We start from the raw sequence: 19,621 nt of genomic DNA on the forward strand, positions 1-19,621 counted from the left end.
GGTGAGAACCGTGTTTACTCAACCTTTACCAGGGTGGGTCAGAACTGTGTTTTATCAACCTTTAAGTACAGTTGAAGTCAGAAGTTTACATACACCTTAGCCAAATAGTTTTAAACACAGTTTTTCACAATTCCTGACATTTCATCCTAGTAAAAGTTCCCTGTCTTAGGTCAGTTAGGATCACCACTTTACTTTAAGAATGTGAATTGTCAGAATAATAGTAGAGAATTATTATTATTATTATTTCATCACATTCCCAGTGGGTTTACATACACTCATTTAGTATTTGGTAACATGCTGCTTCGGGCAGCCTTTCACAAGCATCCCACAATAGGTTGTGTGAATTTTGGCCCATTTCTCATGACAGAGCTGGTGTAACTGAGTCAGGTTTGTTGGCCTCCTTGCTCGCGTACGCTTTTTCCCACAAGGATTGAGGTCAGGGCTTTGTGATGGCCACTCCAATACCTTGACTTTGTTGTCCTTAAGCCATTTTGCCACAACTTTGGAAGTATGCTTGGGGATATTTGGAAGACCCATTTGCGACCAAGCTTTAACTGATGTCTTGAGATGTTGCTTCAATATATCCACATAATTTTCCTGCCTCATGATGCCATTTATTTTGTAAGGTGCACCAGTCCCTCCTGCAGCAAAGCACCCCCACAGCATGATGCTGCCACCCCCACAACATGATGCTGCCACCCCCATGCTTCATGTTTGGGATGGTGTTCTTCGGCTTGCAAGCCTCCCCTTTTTTCCTCCAAACATAACGATGGTCATTATGGCCAAACAGTTCTATTTTGGTTTTATCAGACCTTAGGACATTCTCCAAAAAGTACGATCTTTGTTGCAAACCGTAGTCTGGCTTTTTTGTGGAGGTTTTGGAGCAGTGGCTTCTTCCTTGCTGAATGGCCTTTCAGGTTATGTCGATATAGGACTCCTTTTACTGTGGATATAGATAGTTTTGTACCTGTTTCCTCCAGCATCTTCACATGGTCCTTTGCTGCTGTTCTGGGATTGATTTGCACTTTTCGCACCAAAGTACGTTCATCTCTAGGAGACAGAACGTGTCCCCTTCCTGAGCGGTAGGACGGCTGCGTTGTCCCATGGTGTTTATACTTGCGTACTATTGTTTGTACAGATGAACGTGGTACCTTCAGGTGTTTGGAAGTTGCTCCCAAGGATGAACCAGACTTGTGTAGGTCTCCAATTGTTTTCTGAGGTCTTGGCGGATTTCTTTTGATTTTCCCATGATGTCAAGCAAAGAGGCACAGAGTTTGAAGGTAGGCCTTGAAATACATCCACAGGTACACCTCCAATTGACTCAAATTGACATAATTTTCTGGAATTTTCCAAGCTGTTTAAAGGCACAGTGAACAGTGTATGTAAACTTTTGACCCACTGGAATTGTGATACAGTGAATTATAAGTGAAATATTCTATCTGTAATCAATTGTTGGAAAAATGACTTGTCATGCACAAAGTAGATGTCCTAACCGATTTGCCAAAACTATAGTTAACAAGAAATTTGTGGAGTGGTTGAAAAACGAGTTTTAATGACCTAAGGGTCATTAACCTAAGTGTATGTAAACTTCCGACTTCAACTGCATCTGCTATGGATTCTGCATAACAATTAGCTTTACTTCTGGGACTGCTTTTTCTGTCCCAAAATCCCACTAAACAGACAAGTTTTGAGGCTTAGCTTACTGACTCTAGCTTACTTTTACTCCCCGATCGGAGGAAGGGACGAGTGTTTCATATGCTTTAGGAGTTGCATTAACTATGCTCTGGTTCGGGAAATGTGGAGAGGCCCGAGTTGTCTTCTTGCAGTAGACTACATGGGGCTTGTAAAGATGCACTTGCGAAGATCTGTGTCTTGCGAAGATGCACAATGATTTGGAGATGCCTCCGCCACCCAACTTCTCATTCTCCACCCCGCTGACCCCTAGACGACCTTCCAACAGCCTAGTCCCCTCTCCATGGCTGAGTGGCCACCGCTATCGACAAATCCCTCCCCGCGAGGGATTGGAAGGCCTAGTGCGAGGCAGCGGCCCATAGAGAATGGGGTTTGCGGACCCTGGGAATTCCAGTCAAATTGACAAACAGTTTTGCACCCCTGTCTTCGAAGGTCCCGGCGCAGTCATACGCGATGCTGGCTCCACCCATGGGGATGATATCCCCCTGAAGCACCTCAGCAAAGCATTATATTGTTCAGCGAGTGCTGCAAAATAAGCAAATTATTTCGCTTGCACCTGTACACACAGCTGTCTATTTAAAGCTGTCTGTAAATATCTTTGTAAATTAAAAAAATATCTAACATCTTTAGAATCGAATTATCAGTAATTAAACTAGGCCTAGGATGTTTAATTGAAAAGTAGACTCAAACCCTATATGTTGGGTAGGAATGGCCTTCAGCAAGGCATTACGGCTTGTTTTGGCCAATCCCACACCACATCTTTCCATCGATTGGAGGAGTATTAAGCTAGTAGTGATTGGCACCAATATGTAAAGTCTAACTGTTAATAGGCTACTAGTTGCATTTTCTCGATATGAAAAGAAGACTGATTGTGACTGATCGGCACAGGGAGAAAAGTTTCCAGGCGACTGCACTGATTTACCAGTATGACGGAAGCCTGGAGGTTTAGACGATAAAAAGCTACACTGATGTCTCGTGCTTGCTGCCAAATGTGTGTCCACTTAATAGGCTATTTATATTGAGAAAGTGTGATAATAATCATTATTTTAGCGATCCACAGTAGACGTCCCTCCTTATGAAAAGGCCCCCCATACTGCTGACGTGAGCTTTTGAACAGTGCACTTGCATTTTAGATGCATTTATGGATGAGAACGTGAACTTGCCATTTCCTAAAACTTTTCAATGTAGGACATTCATATGAAAATGTGTGCAGTGCTTTGTTTTAAGCATCAATTTATCAAATCAGTTATTGTTTTCTTGCTCTAACTGCGAGCAGCACCAGGACTCTAATGTCTTGGAAAACACACGGATGTCATCGCACACAAGACCTGTAGGCTATTATCAGAGGACCTTGGAGTTTGTAAAAAAAAAAAAAGAGAAAGTTGGTTATTTTGTCTGGAATTGTTGCTCTCCCACAAATGTAAAGATTACTAACATGGCAGCACTGATTTCAATGAATAAATGGTGTTTGAAATAGGCACTGCAGTGGTGGCACAGCAGTCTAAGGCAATGCATCTCAGTGCAAGAGATGTCACAGTCCCTGGTTCGAATCCAGGCTGTATCACATTTGGCCGTGATTGGGAGTCCCATAGGGTGGCACACAATTGGCCAAGCATCGTCCAGGTTTGGCCGGGGTAGGCCGTCATTGTAAATAAGAATTTGTTCTTAACTGTCTTGCCTAGTTAAATAAATGTAAAACATAAATAACAGAACTCATAATTGTGCGTGTGACTTGGTGAGAGCCTAGTAATAAATAGATTGACATGCAGTCCCTTTATTCATAGGCTATTGTTACTTTGTGTTTCAACTTACCAATGTCAGCCTTTTACCAGATAATATTTTTTTATGAACTGTATAACTGATCACATTTCTGTAGGCTATAGATAGAGTATACCAAACATTAAGGACACCTGCTCTTTCCATGACAAGGACTGACAAGGTGAATCCAGGCGAAAGTTATGATACCTTATTGATGTCACTTGTTAAATCCACTTCAATCGGTGTAGATGAAGGGGAGGAGATGGGTTAAGCCTTGAGACAATTGAGAGACATTCAGAGGGTGAAAGTGCCTTAAAACAGGGTATGGCAATAGGTGCTAGGTGCACCAGTTTGTGTCAAGAACTGCAACGCTGCTGGGTTTTTCATGCTCAACAGTTTCCTGTGTGTATCACGAATGGTCAACCACCTAAAGGACATCCAGCGGCATATAAACGGCATATACAGTATGATTTAATGAAGAGCAGCAAACATGCACAACATTGTTTCACGTTCTTTAACCTTTTCACCTGTGTGTTTGAAATAGCTCTAATGTTCACCCCAGCATGAATATCTTTATGCGCATGATGTCAGAATACACTCACTGTTACAAAATGTGATTATTACCCAACAGGACAGTTAAACCCACACTGCCCTCAGAGGCACGCTGCCCGCTAATTATTTATAGGCTATGTTTCAACTATTTCTAACAAGTTTTTTATTTTCTAACAACAATTTGAATTTAGTTGTGTTCCACCTCGTAATTAATTCACATAGAAGTAGCCCATTTCACTATCGTGGACAATTTACATTTGAGGCATTACTGAGCCGGAAAAACTTCTCTCTTCATAACATCTCTCTTCCACAAAAGAGAAGAAAAAAAGTTTTCCTCCCTGGCACAATTTTCGACTGGCTATTCATTACTAATGATAACTTTGAACATGTGCGTTCCAATCAAAGTAAGTGCCTTATTACTTTGTCATTATAGTTAGGGGTTCCAAAGGCTGGGCCTAATATAGTGTATAAGAGGTCATACAAGAAGTTTTGTATATGTTGATGATGTAAAGAATATTTGCTGGTCTGTGGTCTCTAATGAGGAGCAACCAGATGCTGCACTTGACACATTTATGAAACTAGTTATTCCAGTTACTAATAAGCACGCACCCATTAAGATAATGACTGTAAAAACTGTTAAATCCCCTTGGATTGATGAGGAATTGAAAAATTGTATGGTTGAGAGGGATGAGGCAAAAGTTATGGCAATAAAGTCTGGCAGCCCAACTGATTGGCAAACATACTGCAAATGTAAGAACTAAAACTAAACTAAAAAAAAGAAATTACACTATGAAACAAAGATACAGTGGATTCTCCTTTAAAAGTTGTCATACTATGGCACACCCTGCGTGCTACTGCAGCATTCTGTGGCACGTCATTTAATTCTCAGCCATTTCTTCTGTTACTGCAAGTTATTGCTAGTTTGACCACCAGAGGGCATCTTTGAGAAGCATTTGATAGTATTCCATATTGGCATTACCAGAGAATTTAAAAACTTTTTTGTAATAACATAGTATATGGGATTGATTTTAAGAAATTTGGCTTAATTAATTTGATTAATATGATGGTGTTTCCATTCATAGCCGGTTTGTAAATTCTGACCTTTTCGCTCTCGGAGCGCACACTGGATGTTTGGGCCGAGGAGTAGGGTTGATTTGAGCGTTCTGGCCTTACAACGGCAGTCAAGCACCCAAGCTAATGTTGGCTAGCTACTTCCAGACAGAAATTAGCCTACCCTGACCATTTTAATCGCCATAGCAGAGCTGGTAAGACAGTTTTTGTGTTAACCAGAGCGTTGGTGACTGTAAATGTGCTGCTGGAAACAATTTAATTATGCTTTTTTTCTACGTTTACTGACACCGGCCATATTCAAAGGGTGTTGAGCACTCGTAAAGTAATTATTCTGTGCTCTGGTACACTCAGACGAGAGTGCTCTGAAATCCATGTAGATAGTAGGCTGGACACAATTTTTTACGTTATTTTCTGATAAAAACTAGTTAATTGCATCTGCCGTGGAGCCCAGTTTCATAATATGACCATATTTCCCAGCTGCTTGCCATCATTTTGAAGTCATCGCGGACAAACTAGCCTTTAGGGCATTTTTCACCCTGCCAGCGCCTATTATTTCGATTAGCACCGTGGCACCAACTTGCCTTCCGAACGTTCTATTCTCTGCTTATTGTTCAACGTCACAATGCCTGCTTTGCAATTGTTGGCAGTAAGACCTGCTCATGTTGTTTTATAGTTCAAATGCAAATAACAAAATGTAAACAACAAAAATAATATTGAAACTCTGGTCTTCCCATGGTTTCCTATTCCCCAATTAGGGGTGAGAAGAGGGACGGAAGCAAAACTATTACACGGGAACCATTTTAATCAGGAGAATATCCTCTTTGTAATTATGTAAGTCTGGGCAGCGAGCTCGTTTGTTATCAATCGTTAGTCCAGAAATAGTCCGTTTTTATTTTTTCCCTACTTTTTCATTACACAGACATAAGCACAGTTGACACCATCGAGGTGCGGATGTTTACTTTCCTCACAAGTTGTTTTTTTACAGTTTCGTCCAACAAACATATTGTATTGGTAAAATAGAAAGGGATACATTTTTTAATGGAATCCTAAGCATCACTCCAGTCAAAACAGGCTCTGCGAACATTCGATTCCATTAATTTTCTATGGACTCGCGCTAGTGTTCCAGTTTAGCCAACGTTCTGAAGCCGTTTTTCAGCCTTTGACTCGTTCTATTGTCCAGCCTATATATAGCCAGAGCGAATTTACGAAAGCACCCGAATGTCCTTTGAGAAAGCACAATGACTATACCATTTAGCTAAACTAAGAATGATGAGAATAATCAAGTCAATAAACATTGGGTAGGTAGCCTATAGTTAATATACTGTCAAGTTTGATGTATAACTACTAGCGTTAGGTAACATACCGGTACATACTTCTGTAATGATATGCTATGTGGTTCGTAAGGACAGCGTAGCTAACAAATTGTCAGCCAACATAACGTGTAAGGTAACTTATTTGAAAGTCATTACATTGAGTTGCTAGCTACCCCTTGGTCATTAGGGCAAATCTGGTCTGTGATAGGAGTGGGGGTTTTCACACCGAGCTCGGCCATTAGACTATTCTTTAGTAAAGGTTGAATAGTCTATTGTTCAGCTATTAGCCCTCCTCCCTAACTTGCAACAAATTGCTGTTCCAATCTCATTCCTTTCCCTCTTCCACACATCATCATTCTGCTCCTAAGTGGCTCGCTTGTGGGCATGCTGGTAGGATATGGCAGCATCTTCGGTTGTGCGTCAAGAATTTTGCATACAGCAGCAGGTTTTTATGAAGGTGTGGTTATTCACAGGCAAATTGTTATATGCTATGTAGGTATATTTGTGTCTCTTTGTCAAGAGCAAAACCTTTTTTATTTTCAATCAAAAATAATTGTTCTGAAAGCAACTTTTTTCCGACACAAAGGAAGTCAAAGCGGACGCCTACGAAGATGGCTTCTCAGGTAAGCAGCACTGGGCTGTATTGACGTATCCTAAAAATGGCATCTGCTGCTTTAGATTGAACGGTCATATCTGAGTTATTGTTTTTACATCTATAAAAAAATATCTGTTTTCACTTTCAGAGAGCGAGCTGACCAAGGGGTCGAAACTGTAGATATGGCCAGTTGTTCACTGTTTGAGGAACAGGCTGTGGAAGCTTTATTGCTAGCAAAAGTGTCCATAACCAGAGGTAATTAAACTGTTCTGTGTTCTTTTTCTCTATCTCTGCCTGTCTTGTACATGGAACCTGTCTCACATGCATTAATTAAAAAACCCTTAAGATGTCAGCTGCTAATTTTCAGATTTACACCACATAGTCCAGTGAAAATGGCTGTGTTTATCTGTTGCTGCCAAGTCATGTCTGTTTTTCAGCAAAAAGTACTCTGTAGCCACTTAGTGTGGACACCAGGTGAGACCACACACACACAATAAGTCTCTCGTCTTCACTTCATCCCACTTCCCCTTCTCCCTAAATCCTCTAGGTTATATCAGCTGTTTTGGTGAACCCCTCCCTCATCTGAACTGGCTGACACAGAGGGCACAGCATGATCATAGGTGAGATGACACTTGGTCGGGTCAACAGGAAGTATTATTAAATAGATTCTTTCCATTAATATACAGACAGAGATGTAGATGTCCCAGAGTTAATGATTCAAGGTCAGTTTTGCATTTCACCTCCTGATTTAAGATGACTGACCATGTTAGAATATTTTAAAAGAGGGCTTAATCATGCTCTCTCATCTGCAGGTATGTTTTGATGTGCGAGAGGAAGCCAGTCCTGTCATCGCCATTTCACCCGCTCTGACGATAACCTTCGGGCCAACTGGGGGCCCAAGGCTCCTTAGGAGACACATATTGAACTTGTATTTATAAAATTACAATTATCATAATTCTAATGCATTTCTGTACTTTTAACACCTGGATAATGAACTTCTTTCAATAAAGCGTTTCACATTCTCCACTTGTTGAAATTAAGTATCTCATTGAAATATTATCCTCTGTCCTCAGATTAATGCAGATGAATGGAGTTAGATTTGCATAGTTTTTTTTCTGTATATATGAATTACAAATCAATCATGCTTCTAGTCTGTTGCATAGTTACAATGTGTAATCATTGATGTCCCAGGAGCAGGAGTGGTGTAAACACTGTTGAAGTGTATAATTGTAATACATACATGTAGACACAGCATCATTCAAATAATGGAGTTTGATATGACTGAAAAAGAATGTCTCAGAGATTCATACCTGAACCGCACCTTTATTTTCCAAGGAAGAGTACATAATCAGTGAATATACTCAATGTACAGGCTACAATGTGGGAATCTCATGCGTGGTAATAACTATAGTACGTGTGTATTTTGGACTTGCTTCCTTGGCACAATAAAGTTATTATATTCTACTTTATCCATAGGCTTCATTAATGCCTTTCAGACTTGAATTTGATACAACAACTATGATAACTGAGGTTCATAGATAGGTTTTGAATGAATATTCATACCAAATGTTTTAGGGTGCCTCTAAGTCCCGCGGTGCAAGCTCACAACTTTTAAAGGAGGACGCTTTGGGTCACCTTAAATTACATTTTTTGGGAAAAAGCCAACTCGGCTCCTTCAATCATTGAATCAGATGGCTCATTCGTCACAAAGCCCACTGATATTGCGAACTACTTTTAATTACTTTTTCAATGGCAAGAAAAGCAAACTTAGGGATGACATGCCAGCAACAAACACTGTATATCAGACTGAATTGTACTTTTGAATTCCGTGAAGTCAGTGTGGAATAGGTGAAAAAATTGTCTATCAACAATGACAATCAACCAGGGTTTGACAATCTGGATGGATGATTACTGAGGATAATAGCAGATGATATTGCCACTCCTATTTGCCACATCTTCAATTTAAGGCTACTAGAGAGCATGTGCCCTCAGGCCTGGAGGGAAGCTAAAGTAATTCCGCTATCCAAGAATAGTAATGCCCCCTTTACTGGCTAAAATAGCCGACCAATCAGCCTGTTACCAAGCCTTTACACGGAACCCAAACTGGCTGCGCGTGTGCGCCATCGTGCATTTTTGTATTTTGTCCCCCCACACCAAACGTGATCACACCACGCAGGTTAACATATCAAAACGAACTCTGAACCAATTATATTAATTTGGGACCGGTCGAAAAGCATTATACATTTATGGCCATTTAGCTAGCTAGCTTGCACTTGCTAACTAGTTTGTTCTTTTTAGCTAGCTTGCTGTTACTAGCTAATTTGTCCTGGGATATAAACATTGAGTTGTTATTTTACCTGAAATGCATAAGGTCCTCTATTCCGACAATTAATCCACACATAAAATGGTCAACAAAATTGTTTCTAGTCCTCTCTCCTCTTTCCAGGCTTTTTCTTCTCTTGACTTAATATTGCGATTGGCAACTTTCATAAATTAGGTGCATTACCGCCACTGACCTCGTTCTTCTTTCAGTCGCCCATAACCAATGAGGATATGGCACATGGGTACCTGCTTCTATAATCCAATGAGGAGATGGGAGAGGCGGGACTTGCAGCGCGATATGCGACACAAATAGAACGGTCTTTGGCACTCATTGGCACAATAATTGAATAACAGATTTCTAAATGTATTTTGCGACGTGAGCGGTGTAGTCAGCCTGTGAGGTAAATCAGCCTTTAAATTTCTTGCGCCTTATGTGAGAAATGATCTACAATACACTTTAAAATTGGAAGAATCGGTGCCTCTAGGGCATTTCAGATGGTTGTTAGGGGACCTTTTTACTGAAGAATGTGTCTGTTTAATCAGCCTGTTAGTAAACTTCTGGAGTTTTTTTTGTTATCACAATGCTATTTCACAGTAAACAAATTGACAACATATTTTCAGCATGCTTATAGGGACAGACACTCAACAAGCACAGCACTTACACAAATGACTGATTGGCTGAGAGAAATTGATGATAAAACGATTGTGGGGGCTGTCTTGTTAGACTTCAGTGCAGCTTTTGACATTATCGATCATAGTCTGCTGCTGGAAAAACGTATGTGTTATGGATTTACACCCCCTGCTATATTGTGGATAAATAGTTACTTGTCTAACAGAACACAGTGTGTTCTTTTAATGGAAGCCTCTTCAACATAATACAGTTAGAATCAGCAATTCCCCAGGGTAGCTGCTTTGGCCCCTTACTTTTTAAAATTTGCACTAACGACATGCCACTGACTTTGAATAAAGCCAGAGTGTGTATGTATGCGGATGAGTCAACACTATACACGTCAGCTACTACAGCGACTGAAATGACTGCAACACTCAACAAGGTTTCAGAGTGGGTGGCAAGGAAAAAGTTAAACCTAAACATTTCTTAAGCATTGTATTTGGAACAAAACACTCACTAGACCCTAAACCTCAACTAAATCTTGTAATAAATAATGTGTAAAGTGAGCAAGTTGAGATGACTAAACTGTCATGGTCAAAACATATTGATGCAGTAGTAGCTAAAATGGGGAGAAGTCTGTCTATAATAAAGCGATGCTCTGCCTTCTTAACAACACTATCAACAAGGCAGGTCCTACAGGCCCTAGTTATAATAAGGACTTAGGAAAATTGCAATTGGCTCAGAACAGGGCAGCATGGCTGGCCTCTGAATGTACACAGAGAGCTAATATTAACATGTCAATCTCTCCTGGCTGAAAGTGGAGGAGAGAGTGACTTCATCGCTAGTTTGTTTTATGAGAGGTATTGATATGTTGAATGCTGTCTGTCTGAACTACTAGCACACAGCTCGGACACCCATGCATACCCCACAATACATGACACAAGAGGTATCTTCAAAGGAGTGGCTCAAGAAGAAGCACATTAAGGCCCCGGAGTGGCCTAGCCAGTCTCCAGACCTTAATCCTATAGAAAATCTGTGGAGGGAGCTGAAGGTTCGAGTTGCTAAACGTCAGCCTCAACCTTAATGACTTGGAGAAGATCTGCAAAGAGGAGTGGGACAAAATCCCTCCTGAGATGTGTGCAAACCTGGTGGCCAACTACAAGAAACATCTGACCTCTGTGATTGCCAACAAGGGTTTTGCCACTAAGTACTAAGTCATGTTTTGCAGAGGGGTCAAATACTTATTTCCCTCATTAAAATGCAAATCAATTTATAACATTTTTTACATGCGTTTTCCTGGATTTCTTTGTTATTCTGTCTCTCACTGTTCAAATAAACCTACCATTAAAATTATAGACTGATCATTTCTTTGTCAGTGGGCAAACGTACAAAATCAGCAGGAGATCAAATACATTTTTTCCCTCACTGTACACATGGATTTAGTACTGTAGATATGTGGTAGTGGTGGAGTAGGGTCGTGACGGCACACAGTGTGTTGTGAATGTATTGTAATTAAAATTGTATAAATTGCCTTAATTTTGCTGGACCCCAGGAAGAGTAGCTGCTGCTTTGGCAGCAGCTAATGGGGATCCATAATAAATACAAATACAAAAAAATACAAATAGTTTCTACTGTAGCACACTGTATGTCTGGAGCATATATGAAGAAAAGAGGACGCAGACCGGGCTGCCTTCTGAGAATCCGTAGTCGAGCAAGTAAACTCGTACTGCCTTGCGTTATACTTGCTTACATGCAATCATTGGAAAATAAAATTGATGACCTACGATTATGATTATCCTACCAATGGGACATTAAGAACTGTAATATCTTATGTTGTGGCTGAATGACGACACGGATAATATAGAGTTGGCAGGATTTCCCATGCTCCTGCAGAACAGAGATGCTACGTCTGGGAAGACGAGGGGTGGGGGTGTGTGTCTTTTTGTCAATAACAGCTGATGCGCGATGTCTAATATTAAAGAGGTCTCAAGGTATTGCTCGCCTGAGGTAGAGTACATTATGATAAGCTGTAGACCACATATCTACCAAAATAATTCCCATCTATATTATTCATAGCTGTCTATTTACCACCATAGACTGATGCTGGCACTAAGACCGCACTCAACTAACTCTATAAGGTCATAAGTAAACAAGAAAATGCTCATCCAGAAGTGGCGCTCCTAGAGGCCAGGGACTTTAATGCAGGAACTTAAATCAGTTTTACAACATTTTTACCAGCATGTCACATGGGCAACTTAAGAAAAGAAAACTCTAGACCACCTTTAGTCCACACACAGAGATGCATACAAAGCTCTCCCCTGCCCTCCATTTGGCAAATCTGACCATAATTAGACCCCAACAGATGCACAGATGACGCAATCTCAATCGGACTCCACATTGCCCTTTCCCACCTGGACAAAAGGAACACCTATGTGAGAATGCTGTTCATTGACTACAGCTCAGCGTTCAACACCATAGTGCCCACAAAGCTCATCACTAAACTAAACACCTTCTGCTACTGGATCCTAGACTTCCTGACGGTCTGCCACCAGGTAGTAAGGGTAGGCAACAGCCTGTCTGCCACGCTGATCCTCAACACTGTAGCCCCTCAGGGGTGTGTACTTAGTCCCCTCCTGTACCCCCTGTTCACCCAAGACTGCGTGGCCAAACACAAGTCCAACACCATTATTAAGTATGCTGACGACACAACCGTTGATCATCGACAACAATGAGACAGCCTATAGGGAGGAGGTTAGAGAACTGGCAGTGTGGTGCCAGGACAACAACCTCTCGCTCAATGTGAGGAAGACAAAGGAGCTGATCGTGGACTACAGGAAAAGGTTGGTCTAACAGGCCCCCATTTACATCAACGGGGCTATAGTGGAGCGGGTTGAGCGCTTCCTCTGCCCGTAAGATGCTAAAGAGGGTAGTGTATAAGGCCCAGTACATCACTGGGGCCAAGCTTCCTGTCATCAAAGACCTATATAATAGGCGGTGTCAGAGGAAAGCCCAGAAAATTGTCAGAGACTCCAGTCACCCAAGTCATAGACTGTTTTCTCTGCTACCGCACGGCAAGCGGTACCGGAGCGTCATGTCTAGGACTAAAAGGCTCCTTAACAGCTTCTACGCCCAAGCCAGAAGACTGCTGAACATTTAGTCAAATGGGCACCGGACTATTGCATTGACCCCACACCCCCACCCCTCCATGTGTTTAATACACTGCTGCTACTCGCTGTTTATTATCTATGCATAGTCACTTCACCCCTACCTACATGTACAAATTACCTCAACTAATCTGTACCCCTGCACACTGACTCGGTACCGGTACCCCCTGTATATAGTCTCGTTATTGTTATGTTATTGTGTTACTTTTTATTATTTATTTTCATATTTTATTTACTTGTTTTATTATTTTTTTATTATTATAATTATATATTTTTTTGCTTTAATTTGTTTGGTAAATATTTTATTAGCATTTCTTGAACTGCACTGTTGGGCTTGTAAGTAAGCATTTCACGGTAAGGTCTACACTTGTTGTATTCGGGGGGCATGTGATAAATAAAGTTTGATTGGATTTATTCAGAAAGTATTCAGACCCCTTGACATTTTCCATATTTTATGTTACAGCCTTATTCTAAAATGTATTAACATGTTTTTTACTCATCAATCTACACAGTGATTACAGCCCCATAATGACAATGGGAAAATAGGTTTTTAGACATTTTTGCAAAATAAAAAACATAACATTTCACATTTACATAAGTATTCAGACCCCTTACTCAGTACTTTACTCAAGCACCTTTGGCGGTGATTAAAGCCTTGAGTCTTCTTGGGTATGATGCTACAAGCTTGGCACGACAGTATTTGGGGAGATTCTCCCATTCTTCTCTGCAGATCCTCTCAAGCTCTGTCAGGTTTGATGAGGAGCGTCGCTGCACAGCTATTTTCAGGTCTTTCCAGAGATGTTCGAGTGGCTATGGTTGGGCACTCAAGGACATTCAGAGACTTGTCACAAAGCCACTCTTGTGTGGTCTTGACTGTGTGCTTAGGGTCATTGTCCTGTTGGAAGGTGAACCTTCGCCACATTCTGAGGTCCTGAGCACTCTGGAGCAGGTTTTCATCAAGGATCTCTCTGTACTTTGCTCCATTCATCTTTCCCTCGATCCTGACTAGTCTCACAGTCTCTACCTCTGAGAAACATCCCCACAGCATGAAGCTGCCACCACCATCCTTCACTGTAGTGATGGTATTGGGCACGTAATGAGCGGTGCCTGGTTTCTTCCAGACGGGATACTTGGCATTCAGGCCATAGAGTGCAATCTTCATTTCATCAGACCAGAGAATCTTGTTTCTCATGGTCTGAGAGTCCTTTAGGTGCCTTTTGGCAAACTCCAAGCGGGCTGTCATGTGCCTTTTATGGAGGAGTGGCTTCTGTCTCGCCATTCTACCATAAATGCCTGATTGGAGGAGTGCTGTAGAGATGATTGTCCTTCTAAAAAGTTCTCCCGTCTCCACAGAGGAACTCTGGAGCTCTGTCAGAGTGATCATCTGGCCACCATCTCCCCCAATTGCTCAGTTTGGCCGGGCGTCCAGCTCTATGAAGAGTCTTGGTGTTTCCAAACTTCTTCCATTTAAGAATGTTGGAGGCCACTGTGTTCTTGGAGACCTTGAATGCTGCAGAAATGTTTTGGTACCCCTCCCCAGATCTGTGCCTTGACATAATCCTGTCTCTGAGCTCTACGGACGATTCCTTCAACCTCATGGCTTGGTTTTTGCTCTGATATGCACTGCCAACTGTGGGACCTTATACATACAGGTGTGTGCCTTTCCTAATCAAATGTATCATGTCATTAGTAAAGATTGAAAAAGGTAAGGGGCCTAGACAGCTACCCTGGTGAATTCCTGCTTACCTGTTTTTTATGTTGGTGAATCTTCCATTAAAGAACACACTGTGTTCTGTTAGACTGGTAACTCTTTATCCACAATATAACAGGGCATTTTTCCAGCAGCCGACTACTATCGATAATGTCCAATGCTGCACTGAAGTAAAGAAAAAACAGCCCCCACAATCAGATTCTCTCAGCCAATCACCATTCATTTGTGTAGGTGCTGTGCTTGTTGAATGTCCTTTCCTATAATCATGCTGAAAGTTTCGTCAAATTGTTTACTGTAAAATAGCATTGTATCTGGTCTAACACAATTTTTTACTAAACTTTACAAAGGGTTAGTAACAGGCTGATTAGTTGGCTATTTGAGCCAGTAAAGAGGGCTTCCCTCCAGTCCCGAGGGCAAACACATTCTAGTAGGCTTAAATGAAAGATATGGCAAATAGGAGTGGCAGTATTGTCCGTTATTATCCTCAGTAATTTTCCATCCAATTTCTCAGACCCTGGTGTCTTGTCATTGTTGATAGACATTCTTTTTTCACCTCTTCCACATTCACTTTACGGAATTCAAAGTTACAATGCTTTTCTTTCATACTTTGGTCAGATATACTTGGTTGTGCAGTGTCAAGGGTTGTTGCTGGCATGTCATGCCTAAGTTTACTAATCTTGACAATGAAAAAATCATGAAAGTGGTTGGCGATGTCAGTTGGTTTTGTGACGAATATGCCATCTGATTCAATGAATGATGTAGCTGAGTTGGCTTTTTTCCCCAAAATTTCATTGAAGCTGCTCCAAAGCTTTTTACTATCAGTCTTTGTCATTTATTTTTTCTTTCATAGTGTAGTTGCTTCATTTTATTCAGTTTAGTCACATGATTTCTCAATTTCCAGTACGTTTACCAATTGGTTGTTCAGTTCAGCCAGACTTATTTGCCATTCCTTTTGCATCAAATAAAATAAAATTGTATTTGTCTCATGCGCCGAATACAGTGGAATGCTTATTTACAAGACCTTAACCAACAATGCAGTTTTAAGTTTTTAAAAAATAATTCAAGACTAGCAGTAAAATAACAGTAGGCTATATACAGGCAGTACTGGTATGGAGTCATTGTCCGGGGGCACAGGTTAGTCAAGGTAATTGAGGTAATACATTTGAAGTCGCAGGTTTACATACACCTTAGCCAAATACATTGAAACTCAGTTTTGAACAATTCCTGACATTTAATCCTACTAAACATTCACTGTCTTAGGTCAAATAGGATCACCACTTTTTAAGAATGTGAAACGTCAGAATAATAGTAGAGAGAATGATTTATTTCAGCTTTATTTCTTTCATCACATTCCCAGTGGGTCAGAAGTTTACATACACTCAATTAGTATTTGGTAATGGTAGCATTGCCTTTAAATTAACATGGGCCAAACGTTTCAGGAAGCCTTCCACAACCTTCTCACAATAAGTTGGGTGAATTTTGGCCCATTCCTCCAGACAGTGCTGGTGTAACTGAGTCAGGTTTGTAGGCCTCTTTGTTTGCACACACTTTTTCAGTTCTGCCCTCAAATGTTCTATAGGACTGAGGTCAAGCCTTTGTGATGGCCACTCCAATACCTTGACTTTGTTGTCCTTAACCTCTTGAAGCTAGGGGGCACTATTTTTATTTTTGGAAAAATAACATTCCCAAAGTAAACGGCCTATTTCTCAGGACCAGATGATAGAATATGCATATAATTGACAGCTAGAAAACACTAAAGTTTCTAAAACTGTAAAAATATTGTCTCTGAGTATAGTAGAACTGATATTGCAGGCGAAAGCCTGAGAAAAATCCAATCAGGAATTGACTCTTATTTTGAAAGCTCTGTGTTCCTATGCATTCCTTTTTGACCATTGAAAGAGATATCAACCCGATTCCTTTTTCTATGGCTTCCCTAAGGTGTCTACAGCCTTTAGACATAGTTTCAGGCCTTTATTTTGAATAATGAGTGTGAACGACCACAAGTAAGTGGTCAGGTGGGGGCTCTCAGAGTGATTCTTGCAATAAAGAGAGAGGCAGCCATTGTTCCTCCCGGTCCTAGTGAAAAGCCAACTGTCCCGGTTGATATATTATCGAATAGATATTTGAAGAACACCTTGAGGATTGATTATCCAAAACGTTTGCCATGTTTCTGTCGACATTATGGATATAATTTGGAATTTTTGTTTGCGTTGTCGTGACCGCTATTTCCGGTGGATTCCTGGGCATAACGCACCAAACTAACGGAGGTATTTGGATATAAAAAATATCTTAATGGAACAAAAGGAACATTTGCTGCCTAAACTGGGAGTCTCGTGAGTGAAAACATCCGAAGATTATCAAAGGTAAACGGTTAATTTGATTGCTTTTCTGATTTTCGTGACCAAGCTTCCTGATGCTAAGTGGAAATAATGCTATGCTAGGCTATCGATAAACTTACATAAACGCTTATATTGCTTTCGCTGTAAAGCATAATTTCAAAATCTGAGTCGACAGGGTGATTAACAAAAGGCTAAGCTGTGTTTCAAAATATTTCACTTGTGATTTTATGAATATTTTCTAGTAATATTTTTTGACTGTTGCGCTATGCTATTCAGCGGTTGCTTATGACAATTCTACTAGGGCCGGGAGGGGTTGTTCTAAGAGGTTAAGCCATTTTGCCATAACTTTGGAAGTATGCTTTGGGTCATTGTCCATTTGGAAGACCCATTTGCGACCAAGCTTTAACTTCTTTAAGACTGGATGTCTTGAGATGTTGCTTCAAAATATCCACATTATTTCCCTGCCTCATGATGCCATTTATTTTGTGAAGTGCACCAGTCCCTCCTGCAGCAAAGCACCCCCACAACATAATGCTGCCACCCCTGTACTTCACGGTTGGGATGGTGTTCTTCAGCTTGCAAGCCTTCTCCTTTTTCCTCCAAACATAATGATGGTCATTATGGCCAAACAGTTATATTTTTGTTTTATCAGACCAGAGGACATTTCTCCAAAAAGTACGACCTTTGTCCCCATCTGCAGTTGCAAACCGTAGTCAGGCTTTTTTATGGCGGTTTTGGAGCAGTGGCTTCTTCCTTGCTGAGCGGCCTTTCAGGTTATGTCGATATACCTCTCGTTTTTAGCTCTCGCTGTTAAGAAGCCTTTTGGACCTAGACTTTGAGTTCTGGTACTACTTGCCCTGCGGTAGCAGAGAGAACAGTCTATGAATTGGGTGGCTGAAGTCTTGGACAATTTCTAGGGCCTTCCCCTGACACTGCCTGGTATAGAGGACCTGGATGGCAGTAAACTTGGCCCCTGTGATGTACTGGGCCATACGCACTACCCTCTGTAGTGCCTTGCGGTCGGAGGCCTAGCAGTTGCTATACCAGGCAGTGATGCAACAAGTCAGGATGCTCTCAATGGTGCAGCTGTATAACTTTTTGAGGATCTGAGGATCCATGCCAAATCATTTCAGTCTCCTGAGAGTGAATAGGCTTTGGTCGTGCCCTCTTCACGACTGTCTTGGTGTGTTTGGACCATGATAGTTGGTTGATGATGTGGACACCAAGGAACTTGAAGCTCTCAACCTGCTCAACTACTGCCTCATCGATGAGAATGGGGGCGTGCTCGGTCCTCCTTTTCCTGTAGTCCACAATCATCTCCTTTGTCTTGATCACGCTGAGGGAGAGGTTGTTTTCCTGGCACCACACGACGCAAACTTAATAATGTTGTTGAAGTCATGCCTGGCCATGCAGTCATGAGTGAACAGGGAGTAAAGGAGGGGACTGAGCATGCACCCCTGAGGGGCCCCTGTGTGGATGATCAGTGTGGCTGTGTTGTTACCTGGGGGTGACCCATCTGGAAGTCCAGTATCACGTTTCAGAGGGAGATGTTTAGTCCCAGGGTCCTTAGCTTAGTCATGAGCTTTGAGGGCACTATGGTGCTGAACACTGAGCTGTTGTCAACCAATAACATCCTCACATAGGTGTTCCTTTCATCCAGGTGGGAAAGGGCAGTGTGGAGTGCAATAGAGAGTGGATCTGTTGGGGTGGTATGCAAATTGCAGTGGGTCTAGGGTTTCTGGGATAATGGTGTTGATGTGAGTCATGAACAGCCTTTCGAAGCACTTCATGGCTACAGACGTGAGTGCTACGGATCGGTAGTCATTTAGGCAGATTATCTTGGTGTTCTTGTGCACAGGGACTATGGTGGTCTGCTTGAAATATGTGGGTATTACAGACTCAGTCAGACTCAGTTGATAATGTCAGTGAAGACACTTGCCAGTTGGTCAGCGCATGCTCACAGTACATGTCCTGGTAATCCGTCTGGGCCTGTGGCCTTGTGAATGTTGATCTGTTTAAAGAACTTACTCACATCGGCTACGGAGAGCGTGATCACACAGTCGTCCGGAACTGCTGAGGCTCTCATATGGATGCTTCACTGTTGCTTGCCTTGAAGTGAGCATAGAAGTAATTTAGCTCGTCTGGTAGGCTCGTGTCACTGGGCAGCTCGCGGCTGTTTTTCCATTTGTAGTCTGTAATAATTTGCAAACCCTGCCACATCTGACGAACGTCAGCGCCAGTGTAGTACGATTGATGTACAAAACATTTTTTCAATTCCTCATCAATCCACGGGGCATTAACAGTTTTTACAGTACTTTTCTTTTATGGATGCATTCTTTTTCGCAACTGAGATAAGTAATTTCATAAATGTGTCAGTGCAGTGTCTGGGGTCTCTTCATTACACACCACAGACCAAAAACATAGGAATCACTTCTTGTATGACCTCTTATACACGATATTAGGCCCAGCCTTTGGTACTTTGGTTTTCCTAGAT

General features: G+C 41.5%; 1 protein-coding gene across 5 annotated transcripts in view; it reads left to right on the forward strand.

Moving 5' to 3' along the window:
- unm_sa1614 (un-named sa1614) overlaps nucleotides 1-19,621 on the forward strand; it is a 113,076-nt gene that overhangs the window by 56,860 nt on the left and 36,595 nt on the right. Inside the window, exons 23-26 of one of the 5 annotated variants that reach the window (XM_021609087.2) lie at nucleotides 6,973-7,009; nucleotides 7,130-7,236; nucleotides 7,529-7,601; nucleotides 7,794-8,007. The exons of 3 other annotated variants lie outside the window; for them this stretch is intronic. In XM_021609087.2, coding sequence (XP_021464762.1) covers nucleotides 6,973-7,009; nucleotides 7,130-7,236; nucleotides 7,529-7,601; nucleotides 7,794-7,851 — 275 coding nt within the window. In that variant the 3' untranslated portion in view covers nucleotides 7,852-8,007. Of the gene's footprint in view, nucleotides 1-6,972; nucleotides 7,010-7,129; nucleotides 7,237-7,528; nucleotides 7,602-7,793; nucleotides 8,008-19,621 lie in introns of those variants that run through there. One more of the 5 variants, XR_005052569.1, reaches the window with a different exon arrangement.

This window comes from Oncorhynchus mykiss, chromosome 7 (genome assembly GCF_013265735.2).
Source record: "Oncorhynchus mykiss isolate Arlee chromosome 7, USDA_OmykA_1.1, whole genome shotgun sequence".
Classification (NCBI taxonomy): Eukaryota; Metazoa; Chordata; class Actinopteri; order Salmoniformes; family Salmonidae; genus Oncorhynchus; species Oncorhynchus mykiss.